General features: G+C 43.0%; 1 protein-coding gene across 1 annotated transcript in view; it reads right to left on the bottom strand.

The window, feature by feature from the left end:
• The window catches only part of AACS (acetoacetyl-CoA synthetase), an 85,316-nt gene extending 61,822 nt beyond the window's left edge, over positions 1–23,494 (bottom strand). Inside the window, exons 1-5 of the mRNA XM_044004179.1 lie at positions 23,057–23,494; positions 14,145–14,248; positions 13,247–13,367; positions 7,572–7,685; positions 320–417 (exon numbers count right to left, since the gene is read on the bottom strand). Of these exons, the coding sequence (XP_043860114.1) occupies positions 320–417; positions 7,572–7,685; positions 13,247–13,367; positions 14,145–14,248; positions 23,057–23,189 (570 nt within the window). The 5' untranslated portion in view covers positions 23,190–23,494. The remainder of the gene's footprint in view (positions 1–319; positions 418–7,571; positions 7,686–13,246; positions 13,368–14,144; positions 14,249–23,056) is intronic.
• Between the last annotated feature and the right edge of the window lie 263 nt (positions 23,495–23,757).

Below are 23,757 nucleotides of genomic sequence, written 5' to 3'. Positions count from 1 at the left end.
TCTCTAGCTATTCTAAAACCAGTAATAAGAAAGGTAAGAATCTACTGTGGTCCTCCTACTGCCAAGCCAGCCATAGCTCAGCCATAGCTCAGCCATTACACCCACAAGTGAGTACCAAGTGTCCGTGTTCCTGCCCCTGCCCACAACATCATTTTTAGATTCCTTCCCTGTGAGGAACTGAATAAACCATCAACTGAAGATAAATTATATGACTTTAAATTGCTTGCCCTTCAGTGGCCACAAGGTGTCAGTACAGACATAGGTTTGAACTGAGCAGGCGTCTTCCTTGCCAGAATAAAGAGCTGAGAAAGGTGCTTACATTCACTCCAAAGTCCGGGGATGTAGAACTCCAAATGGCCCCGATGCTCACTGCAGCCAGCATTGCTTCCACCGCATAAACACTGTTTGGTAAATAACCTGAAACAAAGACAGGACACATGACTACAGACTACACAAAAGTCATCTCTGCTGCATTGGCAAACAGGTCTGCTAAGGAGCCACAAATGGAGAGCTATGGCCAAAAAGAGTTAAGGAATCATTTCAGATGCTATTTCCACAGTCAGAACTGGAGTGAATACAAATCAATAAAACAAAGGTGTTACTTGGAGATAAACTTGGCCTGTTTTTCTTTCTTTCTTTCTTTTGGGGGGGGGGGGGCAATTGAGGTTAAGTGACTTGCCCAAGGTCACACAGCTAGTTAAGTGTCAAGTGAATGAGGCTGGATTTGAACTCAAGTCCTCCTATATCCAGGGCCAGTGCTCTATCCACTGTGCCACATAGCTGCCCCCTTGGCCTGTTTTTCAATGCCAGTTGAATCACCTGTTTTTAAGTTACTGATGCCTTTTGTTTTTATATCACGTTCATTTCTAAATATATACTATCTGTCCCCTTCCCTGGCCAGAAAACTATCCTTTATAATAAAGATGAAGAACCAAACCAACAAATCAATTGTGTCTATGTGCCATAGTCCTTACCCACAATCCCCTACACACACACACACACACACAATGGGAGGAAAGAGGTGCATTTTCTCCCTTCTTTCCTGAGACTAAGCTTGGTCAATATAAAGTATTCAGTTTTCTCTTATTATACTTCCATTTACAGTGAGATATAATTTTCCTAGTTCTGCTTATTTCACTTTACATCAATTTCTATAGACCTTCCCCGTGCTGTTCTGAATTCTTCATAATTGTTATTTCTTGTGGTATAGGATTATTCTACTACATTCATATGCCACAATTTGTTAAACTACTTCCTAATCAATGGAGTCACCTATATTTTTTACTGTCATATTTTATTGTATACTTCAAAGAAAACCAGTGTACTAACACTCCTCCTATTTACCCCCAAAAAGAATCCACTGGTTGAAAGTGAATTAGGACCCACCCACAAGTTTACATTTTTCCAATGTGAAAGTTCACTTAGCTCACAAGTAGGAAGCAGCTACTCAAGATACTTGTTCAATATTCAGTCCAGGGAAGGTCTTCTAAGACCTACCTGGCTTCTTGGTGACTAAAAAATGGCAGGAGTCTGTCCTTCCTTATGAAGTAGATTATATGATTGACCTAAATAACACTACCTGGAATAAGTTTTCCCAAACTATTTCATACTATTTCAATGATAAACAGAATAAATACCTTCCTTTGACTTTTTTTGTTAAATCATCTGGTTCCCTGTTCTGGCAAGGGAGTAAAATGAAGCAAATTTCCCAACACAAGGAATCATTCATTTCCTGTAAACCTTCCCCCTCACCCAAAACACACAGTTCTGAAAGATCATATTTATAATGAAGCCAAAGAAAACAAATAGTAAAACTACGGTATGCTTAACTTAAATGCCAGAATTCTCCATGAGCAAGGTAGAAAGAAGTAATACAGACCCTATGAACGGTTAAGAAGGAATTTTTCTTTCTTATTCCTTTTTTCTTCATTATTTTAAGGACTGGGAAAGTTCAGACCCACAGAACCCCAGAGTTGATAAAGATGTCAGTCAAATTCCTAGCTTTAAGGAAAAGTAAAGTGAGTCCTAGAGAAGTGATGTGACTTGCACACAGTGAGTCAGTCGGTGGCAAAGGTGACTTTAAAACCAAGGTCTCCTGACCACCTAGCTCAGTCCTCCTGCCTTCCCACCATACTACTAACTTTACTTCATAGGATGCTTTTCAGTCCCTGAAACAAATTAAATACAGCCACTGCAAACACACTCACCTTGAAGTTGCTTCTAGCATAACAATGCTCTATGAAAACCAGGGTCTTAAACACAAAAGATACTAACTAGAATGGCCCTAAGAAAAGCAGGGTTTGGGGGCCTGAAAAAAAACCTGACCTGCTCTGAGAAATAGCCCAATTCTCTATTTCCTTCCAGAAACCAATAATCAACAAAACAAGACATGTTTCTTATTATACCTACTATATGCTTGCTTCTGTGCTACCTGTTAAATTTGGAACTTCTTGCCTCTCACAGATATACCTTCTCCTTCCATCTTTCCTAACACAAATTTTACCTAAAATGATTTCTTTAGATACCCACAAAAAAATTCAATATTTAAAGGCCCAAAGGGAAAAGTCCCAGGATTACTGACTTTCCTCCAAGTCTCCAAAATGGTTCCTTGTTCTTCTCTAGTATTGTAAGGATGAAAGTCAAGCAAAAAGAAACCTGGATTTCCCAAAGACAGACAGTAGGAAAACAAGCAAGCATTTTTGTATTTACTGAGTTTTTTATGTGTATCCTTCTTTATATCTAATTGAAGAGAAGCTCCTTCAAGGTAAAGGCTGTACCTATTTACAAATAATAAATGCATCTGAGAAGATGGAGGTACAAAATCTTGAAAACCTGTCCATGAAAACAAGACATTTCCACTTACCAAAAACATGCTCCTGAAAGTGAATGCGATGATGAGGGGTTTTTCCTAAACTGAACCTTTATAAATTATAATTTCAGATATTCTTTATTTATCTTCACTGGCCCTTGGGCATATGCAGAGGAAGAATGGAACTAGAGTACATGCAGCACAAGGAAGTAAGGATGTTTAGCCAAAAAAGAAGATTCCAACAGAACAAGACAGGTTGTGGTCTTGTAGAAGAAAAATTAGATTTGTACAAACTTGGGCCCAGACAGTAGATCCAAGACCACAGGATGGAAAGCTACAAGGCGCAATTCCCTTAGAATTAGAACTGTCCAAAAGTGGAACAGGCCGCCTGAGGAAATAACAAGTTCCACACCACTAAAGGTCATCAAGCAGAGACTAAATGCCCACTTGTCAGGAATGCTATAAAAGGGATTGTTCTTCAGGTAAGAGTTGTACGAGATCATCCCTTAAGACAGTTCTAACTCAGATTCTAGAAGGGCACAGATTTAGGCTAAAACTGGAGGTGAAAACCAAGAAGGGCCTATTTAATAATTCCATTAGAAATGCTGCCTTCTAAAAACTAAGCATAAAATGAAACTTGAAAAAAGGCAATTAACTGTGGAAACCATGGATATCTACTTGTCACCATTCTTATAACTGACAATGCTAGTGATCCAAATGTCCCGTGGCACTGCTCAGGGGGACATGGCTCCTTCCATTAAAAAAATCCTAGCTCGGACCTATGGTTCCACTGTTATAGAATATTATATTCTATGGTGTAGGGAAACCTATTAATATCTTTAACTGTATCCTGTACTTCAAATGGCTTTTTCTTCCAAGTTAATTATAATGATTTATCACCAGATAATATGTAATATAATACATTATTTAATAAGCTTAATGTAATTAATTAATATTTAATAATAATTTATCTCATTAATTAAGATCAGATTCCAGTCAGTCTCGGGAGCCCCACTAGGAATTTCAGAAGGGCCTACATCTTCAAGTAATTTACAGAAAACAAAAGGATATTCTTTCTTATGAGTCTGGGTATTTTGCATCTCCTTGCATTTTCAATATACTCTTGTAAAATAGTTTCAATATCTTTCTTTAGCAATTAGGGCAGGTGCTACTCCCTTAGCTAAGAGTCTTCTATGTAGCTCTATCTGGATTGCTAAAGTATCAGTGCTCTAAACATGTTATATCTGGATTGCTCACATTAACTTCCATACTTAATATAGGTATGAGAAATCAATAAAGATTGATATTTAATATCCAAATAATCAAAACTGTCTCACAGAAAACAGTCTGATTTGTAATGGAAAACACACCCAAAAAAATGACCTGTTCAAAAAAATTCCCAAAAAATGTTTTTGCTTTAGTGATCCCTGTGACAGGTGGATACCCATGGGCCCCTAGCAATGTAAATAGTACCCCCAACCAATTCCAAATGAGCTAACACATTATAGTACGTGGGCATGGCACTGAATCTACTCTCACTCTCTTTAGCCTGGTTTGCTCTCCCCAAATTGCCCTCATAGCAGTAGGTCTGGGGTTCCCAAGAAGGGTATGCCACATTACTTACTACAGCTTAAACTCTCTCAGGATTCTAGGAATAACCCTGTCATGGAGAGAGAATACGCTCCTACTACTTAGCATGTAGCTCCCAAATCCTCATTGGTGTGTTTCCCATCTACACAAATTTGATCACCAATGACACCATTAACTCTTTTTTTTTTTTTTGGAGGGGCAATGAGGGTTAAGTGACTTGCCCAGGGTCACACAGCTACTAAGTGTCAAGTGTCTGAGGCTGGATTTGAACTCAGGTCCTCCTGAATCCAAGGCCAGTGCTTTATCCACTGCACCACCTAGCTGCCCCCAACACCATTAACTCAAACATAAAACATATACTTAAGGCAAAAGGAAAAATAATCATTACAAAATTGTCACTCAATATAAGGCAAATGAATAATCAGTACAACAGAGTTCACCATAAACCTGAGTCACACTCTTCTACCAATGCACATAGTGTCCATGAGGAAGGGTGGGCACACAATTACAGACATGTAGAAGGGAGGCACAGGATGGGGAAACATACTTCTTAGAGAACCTCACAACTGGACTTTAAGCTCTCCCTTCTTTAGTCCCTTCAAGAACAATCCAAATCACATGAAGCCACTCCACTAGCCGTTTCCTGTCAGCTCCTAATTTCTCTCCAACTGGGCAAAGCCACTTCTCTTCTGCTCTCAAGCAGATAAAGAAGTGACACGTTCTTTTAACTCACAATTACCCTTAACAGGGTGCTGAAGAACTGTTATGCTTATATAAAAGGGAATATATTTCCCTTATGCCAGAGAAACTAGGTGCCACAGTGAATAGAGGACTGGGCCTGGAATCAGGGAAGACCTGAGTTCAAATCCAGCCTCAGACACTTACTAGCTGTGTGACCCTGGGAAAATCACTTCACCCTGTTTGCCTCCATTTCCTCACATGTAAAACGAGCTGGAGAAGGAGATGGCAAACTGCTCTAGTAGCTCTTCTGGAAAAATCCCAAATGGGGCCACCAAGGGTAGCTGGGCACGCCTGAAACGACTGAACAATGCCTAGAACTGTAAAACTAGGGAAGCAATCAAGAAGACAAGCCCAACCAGCTCTTCAATAAACAGGTTTCTGCCTAGTCTAACCAGCTCTCAGCCAGTCAAGTCTCTTCTCACAGCAAAATCTTGCCTTTTCCCCTCTGGATCTCCCTTCCAAACTAGAGAGAGAAGAGAACAACTGGGTAACTCTGAGGTTTCTTCTCTCTCAAGTTGCAGCGGGCACTGAAGGCCAATAGAAGTCAAACAGCAAAAGAATTCAACTCTCTTCCAAAGAACATCTAAACAACTTGTCCAGCCTTTTCTTGAGACAATCAGCAAAGCAACAGCCTCTCTTCCAATCAGCAAGTTCCCATAAAAGCAGCTGAGATTTTCCCATCAGTGCACTCTCCCTCTGGCCTCTTCACACAGCTTCTTCACAGCTGGCTTTTCTACTTTCTAAGCCTCAAATCAGTGTCCTGGCGGTCAGGCAGGCAACAAGCATTTATAAAGCACTTACTATATGTCAGGTACTGAGGAAACAAAGAAACGTAAAAACAGTCTCTGCCCCCAAAGAATTTTGGGGAGACAAGAAAATAACTAGACACATATGAGATACACACAAGGCAATGTCAGAAAGGAAGGCACTAACAGTTGGAGAGACCAGGAAAGGTGGGCCTTGAGTTAAACCTTGAGTGAAATCAGGGAAACTAAGAAGCAGAAGGGAGGAATAAGCCCATTCCAGGAATGAGGGACAGCCGGTATAAAGACACAGAGACAGGAAACAGAGTGTCTTGGGTAAAGAACAGCAAGAAGGAGAGTTGGTACAACTGAAGAGAGCAAGCAGAGATGTATAATGAGCCTCCAAAGGTAAACTGAGCCTGGTTAGAAAGGGTTTTAAAAGGCAGAAAGATATTTATCTGATTCTAATGGCAAGAGTTAAGTAATAACTTACTAAGTAGGGAAGTACGTATGATCAGATTTACCTTTGCAGCTACATGAAGAATGGTAGTTAAAAACAAGGTAGCCTGGGGCGGCTAGGTGGCGAAGTGGATAGAGCACCGGCCCTGGAGTCAGGAGTACCTGAGTTCAAATCTGGCCTCAGACATTTGACACTTACTAGCTGTGTGACCCTGGGCAAGTCACTTTAACCCCAATTGCCTCACTTAAAAAAAAAAAAAAAAACAAGGTAGCCTGGGATGGAGGGCACAGTAAGTTACAGCATCACCCAGAAGACAATGCTTGTGCTGCCTCTTAAAGGAAGAGAGGGATTCTAAGAGGCAAAGGGAAGATAGGCATACACAGAGGTATATGGGCCAACCAGTGGGAGGGTACAGAGAAAGAAGATAGAGGAAGGATTGTGTGGGAGGGAGAAAGCAAGCCACTAACATCCATGGATACAGACTAACTTAAATGGTATCATCCTTCAGTAATATTTGTTAACTATTACAATACACATGACACTGATCTAAAAGATGCCTTAGTATGCACCAAGTATAGAGAAAAATTAATTGCTCCTGCCTTCAAAAAAGCTCCAAAGAGCCACAAACCCAAAAGTTCTTCCTAACACTGTTAGATCGATGTCCATAGGCTTGTTAGAGGCTAATCCCAGTCATTAGAAAAATAATCTAATTCCTGCCTTTTACAGGTGAGGAAACCAAGCACCTAAGTGGGGGAAAGACTTGGACAATGTAGGGTAGGTAGTTAGTAGGTAAGCCAGGACTAGTCCCCTCATCTTTTGAAAGGACAAAGAAGAGAACTCAGAGTCTAATGAGCAGGAACATCCTCAACTAAATCGGCTTTTGTCATCTGCAAAGGCAATGTGGTGCAACAGAAAAGCATTGGACTGAAGGTCAGAAGACATAGGTCCAAGAAGCAGGGCTGTCACTGATTAACTGCATAAACTCAAGCAGTTTCTTCCCTGACCTGGACCACAAATTCCTGTGCCAGATGATCTTCAAGGTCCCACACAAGCCAAATATTCAGTGAGCTACAGGCTGATCAACCAAGGCTGCTTTGCTCTTCTCTCCAAAACAAAGGTACATTTCTGCCCAAGACGGAAAGCCAGTTTACTAAGTGCCTGCCCTAGGCCCAGCGCACTTCATCCTCAGGACATGCCCACCTGGACCTCAAGCACATGGAATACTCACCAACCACCCTGTCTCCTGTTTTCACTCCAATTTTCCTCATAGCTGCAGCGTACAAAGCTACGCGCTGTCTTAACTCTCCAAAAGTCACCTTCACAATTTCCTCTTTGCCTTCCCCTGAAAAGAGAAGAGGTTAATTATTCATGGATGACCAGAGAGAAGCTTAAATCTGCCAAAGAGCTATGGAATAGACACCCAAACTGTAGAAGAAGCAGCAGCACATTCTGTCCTTGCTTCGCACAGGTTATGATAATATGATTCCAGCCACCAGTGTTCTTCTGTGGGGCAGCCAGGTGGCACAATGGATAGAGCACCGGCCCTGGATTCAGGAGTACCTGAGTTCAAATCCGGCCTCAGACACTTAACACTTACTAGCTTGTGTGACCCTGGGCAAGTCACAACCCCAATTGCCTCCCTAAAAAAAAAATTTTTAAATTAAAAAATAAACAACCTTATCTTAAATAAGAACTGTTTCAGGTAAGCCACAAGAAAACGTTTATCTATCAAAAGGTTTAAGCACACTTGGGAAGCTCACTATCTAAATCAGCAATAAATGCTTTAGCAAGAACAAATCAAACATTCTTTTTAAACGAATAATTATCCTTTAATTTATCTCTGATGTACACTGAGATTAAAGTAAATGAGTATAGTTGCCTAAATTAAGGGACACAAGTCTTCCCCTCCTTTATCAGGAAAATCTTCTGTTAGTCACTTCTCAGTAATGCATGCACTTAGCACTTGGCAGGTACTTATTCTTGCTTCCTTCTTCCTTCCCTCCTTCTTTCTTTCGGTGGTAAAAATTATTGGAGTTTTAGCTGATTCATTTGGGAGGGGCCACACTTGGCCCACCCTGAAGTTACATATGCTACTGAGGTCAGAAGGACAACTCTCCATAGGCAATTTTTGAATGATCTCCCCTTTTGGGGTAGGGAGATTGAACACTAGTTGAGGGGAGGCTAGAGTCACTTCCAGAACGCACGCTCCGTTATTCCCTGTGATGTGAGAAACTAGCAGATGTCCCAGGTGTGGTGAGTGAACACAAAAACCCTGCATTCCTTTGAATTGGCTTAATTGGAAACAATCTGGGGATTGTATAGACTTAGGTTAGAGTTCGGAGAATTTATCTGTATTTCTTTTTCCCTATTTCCTTATCTTTGATTTTTTATTAATTTCACCCTGGTTGTTTAATTAATTCCCAAGTAATAAAATCTGATCCTTTTGTGGAAAAGAAGTTATAAGGCTTCTTTCTTATTGGCCTGGGAGAAATATCTAAAAGGGCAGTTCAGAGGGGAGGGAACTTTGAACCTAGAGGTCCCTCATTATTTCTGGGACCCCAATATTTCGGAGAGTCACCCAATTAATGCTCCATATATTAAATTTGGGCCCCACATTTCCTTCCATATTACCAAGATAGATCACCTTCTATTGAGTAAAAAATGGTCAGTGGCTTAGAATCCTACAGCTCCAAGATATCACGAGGCATATTTTTTTCAATCTTAATAGTATTTTTTTCCAGTTACATGCAAAGATAATTTTCAACATTCTTTTTTGTAAGATTTTGAGCTCTATATTGAATTGCTTGAGTTCCTAAAGGGAGGTGGTCAAGGAGAGAGGAAGAGAATTTGAAACACAAAGTTTTAAAAAAATCGATGTTAAAATTTGTTTTTAAATGTAATTTGGGAAAATAAAATTCTAAATTTTAAAAAAAAGAACAAAAAATGAAGAACTAAGATTTTGAGTTCCAAATTTTTCTCCCTCTCTCCCATTCCTCCCCCCTTCCCAAGACAGCAAGCAATCTGATATAGGTTATATGTATATTTGTGTGTGTATACATATACACATATATACACAATCACATTAAACAGATTTCTATATTAGTCGTGTTGTGAAAGAAGAATCAGAACAAAAGGGAAAAAGCTCAAAAAAGAAAAAACAACAACAAAAAAGTGAAAATATATGGTTCAATCTGCATTCAGATTCCACATTTCTTTTTTCTGGATATAGAGAGCATTTTCCATCATGAGTCCTTTGGGATTGTCTTGGATCATTGTATTGCTGAGAAGAGCAAGTCTATCATAGCTGATCATCACACAATTTTGCCATTACTGTGTATAATGTTCAGCTGGTGTGGCTGGCTTACTTCACTGAGCATCAGTCCACTTAAGTCTTTTTAGGTTTGGGGTTTTTTGTTTGGTTTGGTTTGGTTTGGTTTTTTTGGTGAGGCAATTGGGGTTAAGTGACTTGCCCAGGGTCACACAGCTAGTAAGTGTTAAGTGTCTGAGGCCGGATTTGAACTCAGGTCCTCCTGAATCCAGGGCTGGTGCTCTATCCACTGAGCCACCTAACTGCCCCAGTCTTTTTAGGTTTTTATGAAATCTGCCAGCTCAGTATTTCTTATAACACAATAGTATTCCATTACATTCATATACCACAACTTGTTCAGCCATTCCCCAATTGATGGGCTTCCCCTCAATTTCCAATTCTTTGCCACCACAAAAAGAGCTGCTAGAAATATTTTTGTACATTTGGGTCCTTTCCCCCTTTTTATGATTTCTTTGGGATACAGACCTAGTAGTGGTATTACCAGGTCAAAGGGTATCATTGCATATTATTTTTGTACCACTCACTGGAGTGCAAAGGTAATGAACAGTTCATGTAATTTCAATTTACTGGGAGGTATCAGAGGCTCACAGTCCTTCCCCAAGATTACCCATGTTTACACATGGGAAGGATTAGTTCTAAAACAGCCATAAGAGCTCAGAATAGAACCTCACAAAGGCTACAACAGAGCAATGGCGATTAGTAAGCAACTCAGACAAGAGTTGTACCCAAAGAAAACATAGTTAAAATGGCCAAAGTCCGGTGCGTGAGCATTCATATAGGGTTCAGTGTTTCCAACAAAAGACAAATTCAACAAGCCCAGGGTGTATGAACACCATATCCCCAACTCTAAAGAGAACTTTACTAATGCCCAAAGTCAGTCCCCAGGCAGGATGACGCTTGGTCTGCTGGCAACCTGGTATCACTGGTTCAAGAGCACTTTGTGATGGACAATGGAATCACGTCAAAGATCTAGAGGGGGTGGGGAGAGATACCTGAAATGGGAGTCCTTCAGGGCTATGAGAGATGAAAGGTACCTTCTTGTTCTCCCAGTCTCCAGTAAATCTCCCAGTGCCCAGAGGCTGCTGCAGCCCTCTTAGCCTCTCTTTTTATTCACTCACTCACAGGGACACTGTGTCCAAAGGATTAAACTTGCCTTGCCTGATCCAGAAGGAAGAGGTAGCAGCAAAAGTGGGAAGGGAGAGAGACTGGCAGACTTAGGCTGGAGAGCAGCTCATCAGGGCCATCATAAGTGGACTGGACTGCTTTAGGCCAGAGTAAGCTTTCCTCTGGTGCAGCTTTCAGAGTAGAGAGAACGGGCAGTGCCAGCTGGCAAGGGGAAAAGAGCTTAAGAAGTACCTTGAATTGGGCAAAAAAGACTGCCCTGGAGCCACCAAAGCAGCTAGAGTGGGCGTCACATTTTGTAAAAGGAGAAAAATAATGGAAAAGTAGCTAGTTCATCCTTGATCAAATCAGCCTATGGGAGGCCAGTTTAGTCCCAGGGAAGCAGGCTAGAGTTCCTGGATTGCTCCTCCCTTGTGTCACCACTGTAGGGGCCTTGGGCTGCCATTCATACTGCTCCAGAAATGGAAGATTAAAAGTGTGATTAAATCCAGCCTGGGAAGTGCCATCTATCTGAATTAAACCCACTGAACTACCACCAATTTCTGCTCTCCAGAGAAGGCAGCCCTTGGGGCAGCTAGGTGGTACAGTGGATAAAGCACTTAGATTCAGGAGGACTTCAGTTCAAATCTGGCCTCAGACACTTGACACTTAATAGCTGTGTGACCCTGGCCAAGTCCCTTAACCCTCATTGCCCAGCCAAAAAAAAATTTTCTGTTTAATTCAGAGAAGGGAGCCCGCCAGTATAACACACATTCCCTGACAAGAGATAAAATTTCAATGTATGTAAAAGTCCAACCTTACAATAAGGAAATAAGTAACTAGGAAATCATTAGTCCCTTCACAAAAAGAGTAACCACAATATTTTTACATGACATTGCATTTAAAAATTATTTGTGCATTTAAAATATATTTGAAAATTATTTTATTTACTCCATTTGTCAGGAATATAACTATTAAAATAAACTGGCACATAACTGCACATTCTATTTTCTAAAAGAGAAAAAAAAAATCACCTGATGGGAAAATCCCTGAGCCAAGTTATGGCTGATGAGTTCTAGCTCTGCCTCCACAACCAAGGGGATATGTGTGGCTATCTCTTCATCTATAAAGGGGGGCTGACCTCCCCACTGGTGTCTCAGAGATCATGAGAACATACTTTTACCAAGTGAAATATAAGATAATGAGGATCCAAATCCCATAATCTTCTCCCCAACTGATAAATGGTGAAGGGATATGAACAGGCAGTTTTCAGAGGAAGAAATCAAAGCTATCTATAGTCATTTGACAAAAAAATGCTCTGAATCACTAATGATAAGAAAAATGCCAATTAAAACAACTCTGAGTTAACACGGTACATGTATCTCACTGGCTAACAAAACATAAAAAGAAAATTACAAGTGAGGGGATGTGGGAAAATAGATACATTTGTGCTTTTGTTGGAGGAGTTGTGAACTGATCTAACCATTCTGGGTAACAATTTGGAACTATTCCCACAGGGCTCTAAAGTTGTTCATACCCTTTGGTTTTTTGGGGTTTTTTTAGGGAGGCAATTGGGGTTAAGTGACTTGCCCACGGTCACACAGCTAGTAAGTGTTAAGTGTCTGAGGTCGAATTTGAACTCAAGTACTCCTGAATCCAGGGCCAGTGCTCTATCTACTGTGCCACTTAGCTGCCCCTGTTCATACCCTTTGACCCAGCAATGCCACTGCTAGGTCTATACACCAAAGAGATCAAAGAAAAAAGAAAAGGCCCCATATATCCAAAAACATTTATAGCAGCTCTTTTCGTGATGGCAAAGAATTGGAAAGTGAGGGGATGCCCATCAACTGGGGGGATGGATGAAGAACTGTGTTATATGAATGTGATGGAATACTATTGAGACATGATGAAAGGGATGGTTTCAGAAAAACCTGGGAAGAGTCATATGAATTAAAGCAAAGTGAAGTGAGCAGAACTAGGAGAATAATCTTCCCAATAACAGCAACATTGTAACAATAATTAACTGTGAAAGATTTAGTAACTCCAAAACAATTCCAAAGTTCTCATGATGAAAGCTATCCACCTCCAGAGAAAGAGTGGATGGACTTCAAAGCATAAATTGAAGCATATTTTCTTAACTTTTTCCTTTTTTTCCAGCAAATGAATAATGTGGAAATATATTTGATATGACTTCATTTGTATAATGGGCACTGTAATTCTTGCCTTCTTAATAGGGAGGGGAGGAGACAGAAGGAGGGAAAAAATTTGGAAGTGAAAATAAAAATAAAATTGAATTAATTTTCAATTAAAATACTGTCTTCTTTTTGCTAAAAGCCAGATGTGGACCACCTGAGGGTCTCCTCTAGTGCTCGGCACGCAGCATATGCTTCATAAATGTTTGTGGTACTGAAATGGCAGTGTGGGCCCTTGCAACATGCATAGAATCAAACTTGAAATGAGGAACGAAGACTCACGTGCAGCATACAGAGCGATCTTGTCATTTTCCTTGTGCTTCAGGAGGTTTTCAGCATAATTCAGACGACTGCCTTTGAACCACTCGGGCACATCAGCAATTCCCTTAGATGTATCAACAACCTGGAGAAAATGATAGTGAAAAATGAAGAGGCCAGAAAATCATGACAGTTGGTTTCTAGGCTATCCAACTAGAAAACTCACCAACTCACTGGTCCAAAGTACTCTTTAAAAGGGTTTTTAATTTGTTAAAGCTTTCAAAAAAGCCTTGAAATTAAAAGTAGATACTAATGCCGTGCATTATGGATTTTCTCCATTTCTTTTGGAGAAAACAAGCCAACTTCCCAAGTGAAAACACCAAAGGTAACCTAGGAAAACCAGCTTAAAAGCTATGGTTTACAATGTCCATGGCACAGCTCAGTACAATTTCCACTGAAATTCTATTCAGTGTTGCTTCTTCAGTAACTCACAGATTTCATGGGGGTTTTTACCAAAATATACAAGGACATAATTTTCTCAGTGTTTTGCCCACTGTTAACTGTATCTCTACCACAAAAAACAGATGGGGAAATTTGGGCAGGGGTTGAACCTGTGATTTTACTGGTGGTTGAAACTGTCAGTGTGGGAATTCCCTCCACCAGTAGAGATCAGCAACTTTTTTTCACCTTAGGAGTCTTACACAGTTGCCTGGGAGACTAAGTGACTTGGCTACCATAATACGGTGATTATGTGTCAGAAGAAGACTTAAACTGGACTCCAAAGCCAGCTCTCCATTTACAATATCACACAACGACAGGCAGAATAAACAGTGAATAATAAGCCTCCTTTCCTAAAGATCCTTGATGTTCTGCAGTGTAAAGAGCTTTGTAAAGTTATCTACATGAAGGGTAAAAAACTCACCTCATCATACATACGAGAGAAGACAATTCCACTGAATTTCCAGAATTCTGCCCAGAAATCTGAGTATGACTCCACTGACCACTGATACAATTCATCATAATTGGCTAAAAGTAAAGAAATTGGAATCACTACACAGGTAAGATTTTGTAAGAATAACTCATCAGTGCAACAGTGTGCTTAATTTTTATTGGGAGGTGGTTCATGCAATTACACTTTTCAAGAGGACTAATTCAATAAAAAAGATATTTAGGAACAAAGAAAATCCAAATCAAGGTACCCATAATGGAAAGTCACTATTCATAGTCACCTAAAAGTGACTACAAGAGTAGTCTATTATTTCATAGGTCAACAATTAGCACTTGGATAACAGTATTCTGTGTAAGGAGAAAGAAGCTGGTGGAATTTAGACTAAGATGAAGGGAATGTTAAAATATAAAATATAACAGAAAATAAACGGAACACCAGTTCCATTCAAACACTTCAGGGTCTACTACATGCAAGGCAATAGCAGTGGAAGAAAAAGCCTTTCATTGGCTTTGATGTCATTTCTAGGAAAGCCACTGGTAATGCTACACTATATACCAAGTCACTGTACCAAGTTCATGGTATAGGGAAAAGCAAACTTAAGATTCTCAAGACTTTGGAGTGAGGTCCAGCTCTGACAATTATAATACATGTTTAGGCCCTTAAACTCCTTGGGCTTCCGTTTCCCCATCTACAAAAATTAATTAACTGCTTCACTTTCCAGAATTGTCATAAAAATAAAATGAAAGAGTTTTCAAAACTGTAAAGTATATACAACTACTCATACTCATCCCCCCTCCTTCCCTGTGAAGAACAAGCTCATGTGCTCCCAAGGTACTCAAGGCCAAGAGGTCTGACAGAACTGGATCAACCCGTACTTAGAGAATGAAGAAAGACCTTAAACACATCAGGACAAGATAAAGTACTTTAAAGGTCTGCAGTATCTTTGGTCCAACTAGGGCAAGAGGAGTTCCAAATTGGAATGTGCTCTAAGGGATCTAGTTCTTATCCCCAATTAATCATAGGAAAGGAAAAAAGGGAAAGGGCAACTACTTAGGCCAACCCCATCTGTCCCTTCGATCAAGTACTTATTTAATCCATACTGTGTGCTCAGCCTCCTGCTGGAGAGTTCCTGTGAGCAATACAAAGGAATGTGTATATCCTGCTCTGGATTGCTTATAATCCAACAGGGAAGAAAAAACCGAACAAGCAGGAAACAATAAAGCAGCACATGGTTTGGAGGCAAATATGACTTCACTACATCAATTTCATAGGTGGAGGTAATCTCTTCACCAGTTAGATACCAACCCCTCCAATGACTTGCTTATTAAATCTGCCTTTGACACCAAACTGGGAGTGATAGCTAATGCTCTGGAGGTCAGGATTTTAAAAGATCTTGACAGGCTATCAACACCCAAATGAAAATACTCCAAACCATTCATAATTACAAAAATGTAAACTAAAGCAAATCTGAGGCTCTAATTCACACTCCTAAGATTGGCAAAGATGGCAAAAGAGAAAAATGACAATTGTTGGAGGGGCTAGAGGAAAACAAGTTCGGTCTTGCATTGTTTTTGTTCAGCTGGAATCAGTCCAGCTAATCTGGAAAGTAATTTGGAACCAGACTCCAAAAGTTACTAAACTCTGCATACCTTTTGACACAGCTGTACCACTACTAGACATCCCCCAAAGAGATCAAAGGAAGAAAAGGTCATATATACAAAAGAAAAATGTATAACAGCTCTTTCCATAGTAACCAAAAACTAGAAACTAAGGGAGTGCCCTCCTAATGGGGAACAGCTAAACGAACTGTAGTAAATGAATGAAATAGAATATCACTGTGTCCTAAGAAATAATGACACAATAATGGTTTCAGCAAAAACTGTAAAACCCATTATGAACTGATGCAGAGGAAAGTGAGTAGAACTAGGAGAATACTTTGTACAAGAAGAATATTAAAGAGAAAAACAACTTTGAAAGACTTTAGAACACTGATGGATGTAACAATAAACCACAAATTCAGAGGCCTGAAAAGACAACTCGTCTCCTGCCAGAAAAGTGATGGCCTTAAAATGCACAATGAAACATACATCTTTGGACATGGCCAATGGAGGAATTCATTTCACTGACCGCATATTTGTTATGATGGATTTATTTATCATTTTTATTATTAAATGGGGGAAGTGGGTGTGAAAGATGATGCTTGAAAGAAGAAACAAATTTAAATGTCTATCAATGACTTGGATACCTACTTTTTTTGGCTAACACGTGTAGGGCATCTAAAAGCCAGGATTCAAAAAAATTTCAACAGGCTAGAATATTGTGATACATGTAAAATTTCACACTTGAAATTTTAAAAAACAGCTCTACAAGTAAAAGACAAGAGATACATAGCTAGACACCACTAAACCTAAAAACATCTAGAAGTTTTAGACTGGACTACAAGTTCAATACAAATGAAGTAGAAAAAGAAAGAAATTGGAAACTGAGGGCCTGGGTTTGAATCCCAGCTTAGCTACTTCCTTCCTGGCACACCTCTCTGGGCCTCTGTTTCTTCATCTATAAAATGAAGGGGTGGGTTCAACTGGTCTCAAAGGTTCCATCGAGCTCTAAATCCCATGACTAGGTCCAACAAGTAGAGGACCGTGTTAAGTTCTGGATGCCCATTTTGAGAAGGACCTGTGGCATTAATGTAATTGGAATGTGGCGAGAGATTCCAAGATGCAGTAGGTGCAAGGGCAGCCCAACATAGAACACAGCACAAGAAGGGAGTCAGCAGAGACAAAGTGGACCAAGCCAGTGTTGTTGAGAGGAAATACTCACAATAAGAAGGGGCAGTCAGAGAGAATGGAAACAGATTAGGTAGCCGGGATTCCTGATGAGATAAATTAAACTCCATACAGCCCCAGGAGTTTTTATAGGGTTCTTAAGTGGGTCAAGCAGAACTAGAAATTGGGAGGAGTGGGAAACCTGGAGCTGGTGCCCAGGTCAAGGTTTAGGGATTGCAATTGATTCTTGGAGGGTTGGGGAAGAGCGGTTCCTTGGAAAGTGGGTTACTGTAGGCTCTACTTTTATGGAATGATTCAGAAGATCTGAGCCTACCTTCTGTAACTTGAACAAAAGTCTATCTTCGATAAGTAAGCTACCCAAGTCCATGGATATGCAGGTGGGCGTCCAAAAGAATGGAATTATGATTTTAAAGGATATTCCGATTTTGTCATATGAGGACTGGTTGAAGGAACTTAAAGTATTTAACCCAAGAAAAGACTTTAAGGGGAACATAACAGCTCTTCATGTCAAGTACTTAAAAAACTCTCATATAGCAATAGTTCAGCTTGGGTCCAGGGGTAAAACTAGGTACAATGGGTAGAAGTCACCGAGAGATAGATTTAAACTTGATGTGAGGCAAAACTTTCTGACAATTAGAGCTTTCTATAAGCAGAAGATAGTATGAAGGTAGCACAACAGATGGAGTCCTGGACTTGGAGTCAGGAAGATCCGAATTCAAATGCAGCCTCAAACATTTCCTAGCTATGTGACCTTGCACAACCTCCTGAACCACTGCCTGCCTCAGTTTCCCCACCTGTAAAATGCAGGTGATAAAAGTGCCTGTCTCACAGGGCTGTTGGGAGGGTAATATGAGATCATGTCTGTAAAATGCTTTGCAAATCTAAAGTACTATGCAAATACTAGCTATTACAGCATCTCCTCATTCACCAAAGGTTTTCAATCAAAGGCTGGCAAGCAGGTTGTAGAAGGGATTCTTATTCAACTCCAAGGGGCACCGGGCAGCCTCTGGACAATGCACTGCACACCCCGGCTGGGGAACGCCTTCCTCTTCCTCTGCAGCTTGGTGAAATCCTCTCTCCAAACCTCTTAAGGTCCACCTCCAGTCCTATTCCATGAAAGCGCCCATCAGCATGCAAGCTTCTCTCCTTCTGATCATCTGTCTTGTCTACACTGCTCATTTAACATGTAGCACTTACTACTGAATGCTTCTATTTATGTATGTGTTTGTATCTACAAAGTCTATGTACGGCCCTCCAAAATCTGCTTCTAACCCACCCATTTAGCCTTCTTATCACTCCCCTTCACACACTTGATTCCGGCCAAACTATCCTACTAGCCATTCCCAAAATCTGACATGGTGTTTCCCACCTCCAAGCATTCCCCCCGGGGTCTCCCTCGGAGCCAAGAATGTATGTCCTATCCATCTCCACCTTTTAAAATTCCTGTCTTCCTTCAAAAGTCGGCTCCAGTGCCCTGCGAAGACTCTCCTGATTTCCTCTACCTCGTTAAATATTCCTCTTTTCTCTGAATCTCTTCTTTGCCTCCATCACACCCTTCCCTCTATACCCATGCAGGTATGCTCCCATCTGGCCTGGCAGAACATGGTCTGCTTGAGTTAAAGATGCCCCTATGGCTTTGTCTAATACAGACTTCAGCTTCCTCCCTGACAATGCCTCCTGCACAGCAGGGGTTCAATGTACATTTGCTGACTGCCTCATATCTCCAAAGAAAAGAGTAACCTGAGGCTAGTCTTATTGCATGACCCTCCCCAATTACATACAGAGTACTAGGTTTATACAGTGATTTCCCTACAGCCCCTTGGAAGAATCCTCACCATCGGGAGCTGAAACGTTTTTGGGGAGGAAAAATATTGAGATGATGCGCTGACGGCAAACCTGACTTAGATTAGGTAAATGTAAGAAAAAGCTGTCTGACTGCATGGGATGTGACAAGTCCTCTCCTGCAGGTCACTGAAACAAGCATCAGCAACAGAAGGTAGAATCCATGGCTCTTGGAAATCTTACTAAGGTATCCCATCCAGAGGCAAAAACAGCCAGGTCTTGCCCAAAGCTCTCTCCAGGAAGGGAGGGCTGGGACCACCGGCATCCATTCTTAGCAGAATGCAAACTCCTTGAAAGTCGGGATTTTTTTTCCTTTTTGACTTCATAGCACAGGGCCTGGCACACAGTTGGGACTTAATAAATGCTTTTTGATTGACTGGCAGTTGGTGAATAATAAATGCTTGCTGTATTGAATTCAAGTTACAGAACAAATTTCATTAGAGTTGCAAGACCCACTCTGGTCCACCACCCCCCCCCAAACCTCCCACCAACATAATTAGTTGGGACTAAAAAAATGCAAATTGCCTCCTGGATGGGGTAACACATTGAGCCCTAACTTCCTGTACTAATTAGAGAAAAAGGTTTAGGGCAAAGCTTCTTAAACTGTGGGTCAGGACCCCATGTGAGGTCCAGTAACTGAACATGGGGGGGGGGGGTCACAAAAAAATTGGCAATGGTAAAAAGGTTACGTATACCTATTTCATATACCTATTTAGCTGAGGTCACATAAAATTTTCGTAAGAAGCCCTGGTTTAGAGGGCAGCTAGGTGGCGCAGTGGATAAAGCACCAGCCCTGGATTCAGGAGGACCTGAGTTCAAATTTTACCTCAGACACTTCACACTAGCTGTGTGACAAGTCACTTAACCCTCACTGCCCTTTGAAGAAGAAGAAGCTGCCACCGCCGCCATGGCTTAGGGCAAAGATCCCTGCTGAGAGCAAAATAGGTTTGGGCAAGGCTTCCCTGCCCCCTTGACCAGGAAAGGAAGGCAGGAGAAGTAAAAGGGGAGGAGGGTCCCTAAAAAAAAAAAGGCCTCTAGCATGAACAGTGAGGAGATGTTTTAGCCAAGCATCATTTCCTTTGCCATTTCAGCCAGAAAAGCCGGCCACACACAGGATGGGTCCTTGTTCAAAATGAGGATCATACAGAAACCAGAATGGTCTGCATCAGAAGTATCAAACACCAGGGACACAGGCAGCCTGGCCCCCACTCCTGAGTGTGGCCAGAACTAGATTAAAATGTAACTGGGGGGGGGCAGCTAGGTGGCGCAGTAGATAGAGCACCGGCCCTGGATTCAGGAGGACCTGAGTTCAAATCCAGCCTCAGACACTTGACACACTTACTAGCTGTGTGACCCTGGGCAAGTCACTTAACCTCCACTGTCCCGCAAAAAAAAAAAACTGTAACTGGGAAATTCTTAACAAAATAAACAGGGGGCAGCTACGTGGCACAGTGGATAAAGCACTGGTCCTGGATTCAGGAAGACCTGAATTCAAATGTGAACTTAGACACTTGACACTGGCTGTGTGACCCTGGGCAAGTCACTTAACCCTAATCACCCCACACACAAAAATAATAATAATTATTATTATAAAACATAGCTAATATTACATGTTAAAATTAAATCAGGGGCAGCTAGATGGCACAGTGGATAGAGCACCGGCCCTGGATTCAGGAGGACCTGAGTTCAAATTCAGCCTCAGACACTTAACACTTACTAGCTGTGTGACCCTGGGCAAGTCATTTAACCCCAATTGCCACACCCAAAAAAAACCCCTAAATCAATAAGCAGCCCACAGGCATCCTTATGTACATACAAATTAGTGTCCCCCCCCTTTCCTATCTAAGTCTGACACCACCACTCCAGGTTCTAAAGTTCTGAGTTTCGATTGCAGGAACTCTTCAAGCAAAGGCTTGAGGGATGACTCCTTGTGGGAAATAATGGGTAATAATAGTGTCATCCTGGCAAGGCCCTAAAGAAACTCAGAAAAACATAAGTTAATTAGGTATCTGCCTTGTATTGCAGTTTTGCTAATGGATATTTCCCAATAACATTTTGATCTGGTTCTGGCAGTCCTTGGTAGTTTCGATGGCTTTACATTGGCTCAATTCCAGTTTGGTCTCTTAGTTGTAGAGAAAATTTCTGCTCTACTAAGCCCTATGCTCTAAGATGCCCTTAAAGATCCCTTCCAAGTCTGGGATTCTAGGTCACAAGTTCCAACTAGAAACCAGCAGCAGAGCTTAGCTTATCCCAATCCCAAAGGGTGGTTGGGGGGGCAGCTAGGTGGCGCAGTGGATAGAGCACCGGCCCTGGAGTCAGGAGTACCTGGGTTCAAATCCGGCCTCAGACCTTATCACTTACTAGCTGTGTGACCCGGGGCAAGTCACTTAACCCCAATTGCCTCACTAAAAAAAAAAAACCAAAAAACAAAGGGTGGTTGGGAAAGTACTTTGTCTAAGTACCCCAGCCCTTCTCTTGGACTTGGGAAACTTGAATCACACTCAGAAATCGATGGGCAAATCCAACAGGAACATGAATGACTATGTCAATGGCGTGTGTGAGGCAACAGGGTATGATGGAAAAGCCCTGAATTTGGAGTCTGGGTACCCATGTTTGAATCCTGGTTCTGGGTGATTCTGGAGGAGTTCTCTTCCCCTCTCAGGGACAGTGGCTTCCTCTAAAAAATGATGGGGTTCTCTCTCAACTAGAAATCCTATGATGTCTCTGGATTCCACATGTAATAAAATGGGAAAAGAACTGAATAAAACAAGAAGCTGGACTAGAATAGTTTCTAATTCTTAAGGTCATTTCAAGCTCTGAAATTCAATCACTCTAAAGGATTCCAGGTCCAAAGTGACAGCCAAGGCTGGATAAGAAGTCAGAGGAATGTAAGAGGTCCTGGGGCCCTACCACTTCATCTGACAGAGAAGGAAAACTGAGGCTGATTGCTTCTCCCACATATACAGAGACACCTCTCCCCCCCCCTTCTTCCCTCCCTCCTTTTTCTTTTTTTTTTCTTTAGTGAGGCAATCGGGGTTAAGTGACTTGCCCAGGGTCACACAGCTAGTAAGTGTTAAGTGTCTGAGGCCGGATCTGAACTCAGGTCCTCCTGACTCCAGGGCCGGTGCTCTATCCACTGCGACACCTAGCTGCCCCCCTCCCTCCTTTTTCTCAGGTCCAGTCACCCAGTCCTAGGCTCCAGTCCCTCTGGAGGCAAGGGTCACACAGATTCCCCCACGCCCAGAAAATGGTCCCTCTAATGGCCGGAACAAGACTAAAGCCCAGAGATGTTGCCTAGTCACTATCACACAGATACAATCAGCCCTCACTCTTCCCTGCCAAGGAATGCCTTCACAAACCGAGTTGAGGGGGTGTGGGGAGCAGGACCTGGAGGAGGCTACACCTTTCTAAAGAGGGGGAAACAGGCCCTTTTCAGTTCCTCCTCCCTCAATCTGGGGCCTCTGCTCTCTAAGGGTTAGGGGAGAGGGAAAGAGAGAACGAAGGTCGGGGCTCTTCTCCACCCATACACCTGCCACACCCCTCCTGCTCCATCCCCAGGAATGCTCTCTCCCCCTTCACTTATTCATCACCAACCACAGGAGAGGAGCTCTAGTCCACACAAACTCCCAGTCCACCAGTCTCCATCACTGACAGTGCTGACAAAGGAGGGAAACTGAGGTATGGACAAGCTTCCAGGACCAAATACTGGGGGGGGGGGGGGGCGGAAAGGAAGGCACTCTGTCCCGGTCACTTCGTGCAGGTGACAGGAAGACAAACACAGTAGCCCAAGGCCACTTTGTTCACAGGTAGGCTCCCTCCCTCCACGACTGCAATTCAAGATGGGCCAACAGAGGGAGAAACTGAGGCACTGAGCCAAAGGGGCATAAGCCTTCGTGCCCCAGCGTCCCTGCCTCGGGCACCTCGAGCAGACTCGAGGAGGAGAAACTGATGCATGGAGCCAGTGTTCTTCAATCCCCCCTTTCTCTGGTTCCTCCCCCACGCCCCCGCCCCCTGACAAGAGGGTCAACTGGGCCAGGAAGTATTTTCTCACACTCTCACACACACACACACACACACACACACACACACACACACACACACACACACCTCCTCCTCCCCAGCCCCTCCCTCAACTGACAGCGGGGTAAACTGAGGCACGGAGGGGGAAGATTCTCCATCTACACCCCTTTCCCCCTCGCTGACACCAGGGTAAACTGAGGCCCGGAGTGGGTGCCCCGCCCCGGCCCGGCCCCTCACCCAGCGCGGGCCCGCGGCCGCAGCGCACGGCCGCCCGGAAGCGGTCCATCTGCGCGTTCCTCTTGCCGTCGGGCTCCCACATCACCTGCGCCTCCATGATCTCCTCGTGCCCGGCCCGCGCCTCCTTCGACATGGCTGCGGCTCTGGGGCCGAAGCCGGGCCCGGAGGCCGGGGCGGCGAGGGCCGGGAGGAGGGCGGCCGAGGCCGGGGTCGCGCACGAGGTCGCGCGCCTTCGCTCCCTCACGCACGCCCCCTTCACACCAAGTCGGGTGCGCCACGTGCGCGCGTGCGCAAATGCGTGCGCGCGCCTCTGGCGGGAGCCCGCGCCGGCTTCTCCCGGATCTCTCGGAGGCTGCCGCGGCGGCTGCGAGAGCGGCACGACCCCGGTGAACGTCCCAGAGCAGAATGAGCCGGGTCCTTCCGCCGCCCCACTCAAAGCTGCCGCTGCGCCCCGCCCCGCCCCGCACGCTGTGCCCACTGGCTCCGCCCCCTGGGGATGCCGGGCCCCTCCCTTTTATACTCTCTGAGAGAATTTAAGAGCAACGTAACCTTCCGCCACACGTCTGGAAAAAGAGTGCCCCCACACGTCGTGCCCCACCCCTCCCTGAAGCCTAATGAATGGTCCCGCCGGTGGCGGACGAGGAACTTACGTCCACCTGTAACCTGCCGGGGCCTGGCAGCCTTCCTCGGCCTACTGTGTC

This window comes from Dromiciops gliroides, chromosome 1 (genome assembly GCF_019393635.1).
Source record: "Dromiciops gliroides isolate mDroGli1 chromosome 1, mDroGli1.pri, whole genome shotgun sequence".
In the NCBI taxonomy this organism is placed as follows: Eukaryota; Metazoa; Chordata; class Mammalia; order Microbiotheria; family Microbiotheriidae; genus Dromiciops; species Dromiciops gliroides.
Note: the sequence above shows the minus strand (reverse complement) of the source record. Positions and strands in the feature narration are given on the sequence as shown.